At 53.1% G+C, this 6,966-nt stretch overlaps 1 protein-coding gene across 1 annotated transcript; it reads left to right on the top strand.

Annotated features, from left to right (window-relative positions):
• Positions 1-1,784: 1,784 nt before the first annotated feature.
• J4E86_000276 (uncharacterized protein) lies at positions 1,785-3,368 on the top strand (the record flags this gene model as incomplete). The annotated part of the gene is made up of 1 exon (XM_051440851.1): positions 1,785-3,368. The coding sequence occupies one exon, from the start codon at positions 1,785-1,787 to the stop codon at positions 3,366-3,368; it is 1,584 nt and encodes a 527-aa protein (XP_051307022.1).
• Positions 3,369-6,966: the final 3,598 nt, after the last annotated feature.

Below are 6,966 nucleotides of genomic sequence, written 5' to 3'. Positions count from 1 at the left end.
GTCAGTGCTGGCGTGTCGCTAATTACACAGAGCTACTGACGGAGAGCAGCGCGCACGCGAGGATCAGCAGATTGGTTGCCTCTTCGCGCACCTCCAGCACCTCCAACTACTCCAAGTGACACTCTTTCGGGTCTTGCGTCGGCTCGATGATCGGTCGTCTTATCGATTGAGCATGCCGTCTGTCACGCTATGTAGATCCGGAGGGGTCCCTCAAGGCTGACAGGTTGAAGTCGGTCCCTTGCTCCGTGCCACCACTGTGCTTTTCATCCAGGCACCCTCAGCCGTTGACGCTATGACGGCATGTGTATACTTGTTCGGGCATCACACTAAACTGGGAACAGGTTCTGCAACAGGGCCACAGGATACATTTCCACCAATTCCAAGGTTTCGCGTTGAAGCACGGCGGCTCTTAGAACACGAAAACCTCATTTCACCCTTCCACTTCGGGACATTACATGGCTGAGGTCTGACGATGGTGACGACCCTTCATTTCCTATCATGCAAGTTGGTCAAGCTAGGTTGAGCCAGTTCACCATCCGGGCAGCGGTAATCTTGCGCTCGCTTCCTCCCGGACGTTTGACCCTGCTGGCTGGTGTTAGCGCACGGCTCAGATTTCCCAGGCCACGCCATCCAGTCCACATGCCTTGAGCCTCGCTCTCAGCCACAGGCACAGATGCCACAAACCTGGCAGCGATGGTGGTCCAGAGCAGAGCTGCACGACAAATTACCGAATGCGTGCTGGATGCCATTCCGCCCAGTAGAGGCATTGTGATCTAATTTGCGGTCTGCTGTGGCCTCACGATCGCGACAGCTGAGCGGTTCAGTGCGACCAGAATTGTGCCGAAGTATTCGAGCTCGTTCGTCATCCTGTGCAGCAGAACAAGGCGGTCGCACTTGGTGAATATGAACATCATTCTGTTCAATTCCAAGCATCCAGGCGTCATGGGATGCTAGAGGCCAGTGTGGCAGTATCCGCGACGCCAACTCTAAACGTCTAGCCTCAGGCCAATGTATCATCAAACTACCGTCGCTGAGTTCGAGCTGAACTTGCTTGGCTCGCGAACGGGACGTAAGTAGTTTTGCGGCATATACCAGCGCCACAAGTGGGAACCGCTACCAGATTTTGCATGAGCCGGAGGCCTTCTCCAGGCGCGTCACATGGTGGGACTACGAGAACGCGCACTACCACTTCCAACAACATTGCACTTGCTGACAACCATCCCGTTTCATGCATATCCCTGCAAAGGTCCCCTCCCACCTTCGCGTACTCAACGCCACATATCGCCCGTCCTTGACGTACGGCCTGCCGTTTGCTCGTGCTACTCTCAAGCCATTGCGGCCGTCATCCCCGTTGGTTGGTCCAATTCCAGTCGGCCCTCTTCCCTTCTTGTGCACTATTCCCCACCGTTGCCCATTTTCACTTGCCTCTCTCTAATCTGGACTTGATCGACCACGCCGGCCCACGCGAGCTTTTACGGGGCTTGATCTTCGTTGCATGCAGCGTCGCCTGTTACTCTTCCATTTGGTCTTTGTCGCCCTGCTTTAACGGCGAATCACATCGGGGCTACTGTGCCAGGGACATATTAAGCCTAGGCCCTAGGGCAACGGCTACGATCCTATCCCGGGCCATTTGTGGATGGTGGTCCCGGTAAACGTAGTCTGGTGAATAAGTATGTACACTGTTCCTTCGCCTTCCGGACCTACGAATTTTGGCGCCACCCACCGACTCATTTCAATGTTGAATTGCTCCCACGACATCTACCATATCGGCTCCACCTACCTCCATGTTGCTCACACTCTCTAACCCGGTCAAGTCCGATTTCGAATACAAACCTCATGCCTACTCTCCAGCCTTCTCATCCTCTTCGGCTTCTCGTTACTCAAACAGACACCACCGTGGGCTATCTCCACCTCCAGAGGCAGTCAACTCCTCCCACACCATGGGCACACCTCATCGAGGACTTCCTCCTCCTTCGGCGATGACGCTGCCAGATCCCGCACGAGGACCTCCACCAATGTCATCGTCATTGGGCCAATTACCCCCAGCGCCTTCGCAATGGCAAGGTGCAGAAGACGGGATGAAGAACTGGTTGGCGGCCAAAGCTGAAGAAGAAAGACGTAAGCAAGAGGAGGAAAAGACGAGACAAGAAACTTTACGACTTGAGCAACGCAAGGTCGAGCAGTCCATGCTCCGGGAGTCTATGCAGGGAGGAGTACCACCTCACCTCGTACCTATTATATTCGCTGGCATTGGCGGAGGGAACCTCGCCAACATCAGTGCCGAGTGGATACAGCAGTATACGACTCAGGTTCAAGCTGCCCATCAACAAGCGCAAGTTCAGGCACAAGCACAGGCACAGGCACAACTTTCCCCGGACCTTCGAAGAGACCCGAGATTGATCGGACAGCAGCAACCAGCAGTGTATCCTGGGCAGCAGCAACCTGCCCAACCCATACTACCTTCGACATCGGTCTTACCTGGGCAACCATTGCCGCAGCAAATTCAACCTCCTCCGCTTTCCGCAAGTGCGTACAGTGGTGGACAAACATCACCGCACTCACGAGCTGCACAAGCTGGTCTTGGTGGCCCTTCTGCAGCAGCTCCACGGTCATTACCTCAGTCACAGCTTCCTCGATTGACTACGAACGAGATGACGGTACAACAGCCCCCTGCCGCCCCTGCAGGCGTGCAGCAATTACAGCAGACGCAGACACAACAACAAGAGCAATCCTCCCCCTCGATATACTTTCATCACTGGGTACCTCCATCCTCGGCTTCACAAGAAAAGAGTGCTAGTGGGAACCCGCCAGCTACGCCATCAGGTAAATACAAAACTTCGCCTGTTCACCAGTCACGGCAACGTGCTGCGTCGCATGCGTCTGACCTAGAATACACCAGCTCCCCCAAAAAGCGCAAGGCTCAAGGCCCTCACCCCCCTCCACCGCCGCCTACATCGGCGCCAGGATCATACACATCACCATCCTTCTCGCACATATCGTCGTCATCGACATCGACACCTGGAAGAAGGGGACACGCTCGAAACCGATCAGATGCATCCACGAGAGCGGCGGAAGGCTCCAGTGGTTCCTTGAGCCGACGAGGCACTATCTCGGGGCTTGCGCACGAGACAATTGTGCGGCAAGGCGACATAGCAGAAGAAGCAAGGGACGCAGACGACAAGGTACAGTCCAAATCGGACCATGCATATGCAACACCGCCTCAGCGGAATGAAGCTCGCGGTCAGAGCCAGCAGAACTACGCGCCGGCCTCAACATCTGCTCAACTTGAAACGCCAAATCACGCGACAAGTCAGCAATGGAATCGAGGTTATACGTCATCACCCAAGAGAGAAGCGGGTGACCATTAGATTGGGACGCGATTGCAGCATCGTAATGCACGAATCCGGATTGGCGGCTATTGCGATCGCTATCGGTCCTTCGATAAGCTCACATCTTTTGCAATTCACCCGAGCGAACGCGAAAGCGAGTATGAAGAAGTCGGCACGGCAATCGGGCATCAAGCAAGAAATCTCGCCGCTTGCTGACGAAGGCAAGAGAAGGTGCGATTGCGATTATCTGCAGCAGTTGCAAGCGAAATGAGACACAGAACATCAAGACATCCAGACCTCACATTCCGGCCTTTCCACTTCATCTCAAAATCTTAGTGCACGGCCCCGCAACCCCACCTAAGGAACCCTCTTCCCTCATCTCTTGAAATTGCATCGCAATGTCGTTCGCGGGCTGCATACACTCGTCACGCATTCGACCCAGTCTTTTCCCTTTGCTCGCACAGGACGCAGGCCTCGCCCGAGATGACAGCAAAACACGTTGTTGCAATCGCGAAGAACGGACGTTATTTCCGGATCCTGCCGTTGACCCCCTTTGAGGAAGGCTCCGATCTACTGTACAGGCTGCATATCTAGGCCTTTTCCTTTTTTGCAATCGAAGACATGCTGGTTATATCTGGCGTTTTATCGCGGCGCATCGGCACCCAGTCGAGTGTTAGCATGACTTCAACATTTTCCTTTCGTTGGCATGGCCGAAGAGGATACTGCAGCTAGGGTTGCTGCTATCAGACGGCGGCCTGTTCTGCACACGCCGCTTCCCCGCCTCCCGGCTGCATCGTCTATCTTGATCTTGGCGCCTCTGGTCAGCAGCAGCCGCCACCACCACCGCGTCTTGGTTACTCAGTATGCGCTTGCGAACCCCGCACGTTGCGAAACATGCGACGTTTGGTACTCTGGATGCATCTCGTAACGGCTGCAGTACGGGCATTATTCCCATTCTCGCTGGTCGGTCACTGTCCTGCGCGGCTTACCTTTGCGAGCTCGACTTGGGTTGCTATACTTGGTTCGCATCGAGTTCTTTTCTTGGTCACGGCCCTTAACACGCATCGTTAAGCGCCGACTCCACGCTTATTCTTGCGCAGCGGATTGCATAACCTCATGCGAACGGCTTGGTCCGAATATTGTATCGCACTTTCTCGTATTATACCCGGTGTTCTCTTCAATATTCGCTTCGGAGTAAGCTTCCTGTTGCAATCCTCTTTAGACTTGTTCTCTTCCAAGTTGGGCACTGGGGGCTCGTGTTAGAAATGACCGGCATTTTGGTCGGGTCTCTCTTGGCAGGTACGCTATCGAGTTGGGACCGTTTATGGTATCAGGCATACCACCGGGTATCTTTCGATATTGCGTCAACAACCAGATCGCAGGATTGCGATACGCTACAAACACGCCGTATACGGTGACCTATCTGTTCGCAGACTACATCACATCTTTTTTCCTTTGTCCAGTACCATCATCACGAAATGTTACCTTTGGGTTTCTCTGTTGGCTATCAGAATGTTCACGTATACCCCTGTTTACCCATTTTTAGATGGGCCATTCCTTTCGGCATCTCACTCGGCTTTACATTCGGCATCGCTTGTTAGTTGGCTCCATCGGCAAACTATCGTTCTTTCTATTCTCAGATCTGTACATACTTTTTAGGAGACGGCGATTTTGCATTATGGAGTATCTTCGGTGGCGGAGGAGGGGAACGGGGGAAGCTAGACGGCATGGGTTAGATGGCAAGCGAGCAGGTAGCCTTGCGCTTGCGGCAAGGCCGTTGCATCGGCGTGTTGTTTGTATACAAAAGATCGCCCGTTAGACATGGTGTCGGATGTCCACTGCCCCGTGTTTAGTGCACTTGGCGGGTGATCGCCTTCGTCTTTCCCTATCCAGTAGCGAGGCCTACTCCGATCAATATCACCCTGTTTGCATGCACACTATACATCACTCCTGCACCGTGTTCTTTTCTTTTCTCATTATTAGACTCGACTATGTATGCAGGAGTACAAGGGCGGTGAGACGAGGGCCTTGCAGCGCTGCGTGTTTCACTTTTGGCCTTGCAGTAGTGGCCTGATTGGGAGATTTCGAATGTGTTGGTCTTTGCGGTGATCGGTCGGAATGTGGAGGCACTTTGGCCACGTAAGGTTATGCATACTCGGATGTGCCGATCAAGTTGTGTAACTGTCTGTTTCCTTCTGCTCGCACAGGGCGAGTGGATGTTGTTTGAGGAAAGAGCAGCGTCCTTTGCAAACTTTGTTGGCGAATTGGGATATCGGCAGTGGCGGTGTGAGGACTGAGGTTCTGCTGCCAATCGGGTGCCTTGGGTTGAATGTGTAAGTATTGAACATGAAAATGCTTTTTGATCATTGACCGGCACTTCAATGCAAGAATTGAGGCCCTATACTATAGCTTTGCCGAGACGCTCAACTGCTCCATGCTTCAATCATGGTATGCTCTTTGCCTAGCAACCTCGATACCTTGGTAAAAGAAAACGCGCCTTCAACTCATCGTACCTAGGTATGACGTACTACACCATTGCATTAGTTGATCAAACTGTAGTTGAGTGCATGTGAGAAGAACAACATCTCTCATGTAATTCGATAGAGAATCGGATGCGTTACCGTAGTACTGCGGTTGTTGGTGGAGCTGAGCCAACCGATTTCAACTAGGAGATGATTGCTCGCAGTGAGACAGGTATCTCTGATCTGCTAATGACGAAAGACTCGAGTTATCACTTCTACAAGCGATATATTCGTGGAGTAAAGGTGCCGTTTTGCAGCGACGAGAAGGAAATGCTTCTGCGATGGGTTAGCACAAATCAGCCACAGCCTTTGCCCCGCCTCGTGGCGCATGGCTGGACCCCACCTTGATGGTCCGTGGTTCGCCGTCACTGCAGCCTGACGGTTCCGCCCAAGCAAACTCACAACCACTTTGCTGCCTATAACCCTTTGCGCCGTCGCGTCCTCCCACCTACACCTACATCCACATACTAAGCTCACGAGCTCTCGCCAACGCTCGCCATACCGCCGACGCAGCTTCACGAAGCTTGCCACAGCTGCATCCGCTACACCGAGAAAGCCACGGAAGCGCGAATAAGAGAAGAATAGACAAGATGCAGATCAAGTACGTCATATCAAGTCTGAAATATGGCTAGAAGAAGCAGTAGGAAGGCAAATTGCTAACACTGGGACAGAGTACGAACCCTCACCGGCAAGGAGATCGAGCTCGATATCGAGGCAGACTACAAGGTACGCCTACCCGAATTTGTCGCCGCATACCTGAAACAGATCGGCTCCAAATGGCCTCAAGCTTCAAGAGCGATGTAAAGCGAATTTATAGGGCGAGAAGCTGACGGTACACAGGTCTCGAGGATAAAGGAGCGCGTCGAGGAGAAGGAGGGCATCCCGCCAGCGCAACAACGTCTTATCTACGGAGGAAAGCAGATGTATGTACCTCTTGCTCTATTACCCCCTTCGCCTTTCGGCTATCTCTGCATGTGTCTCTGAGTGCACATCTTACTTCAGATCGAGCTAACATGAACCTTTCCAGGAACGACGAGAAGACCGCACAGGACTACCAACTCGAGGGCGGTGCCACACTGCATTTGGTACTTGCTCTTCGTGGTGGATTCTAGCTT

The sequence above is a fragment of the Alternaria arbusti genome (genome assembly GCF_024043155.1).
Source record: "Alternaria arbusti strain BMP 1465 chromosome Unknown scaffold_1, whole genome shotgun sequence".
In the NCBI taxonomy this organism is placed as follows: Eukaryota; Fungi; Ascomycota; class Dothideomycetes; order Pleosporales; family Pleosporaceae; genus Alternaria; species Alternaria arbusti.
This window is presented reverse-complemented; position numbering and strand designations above follow the sequence as displayed.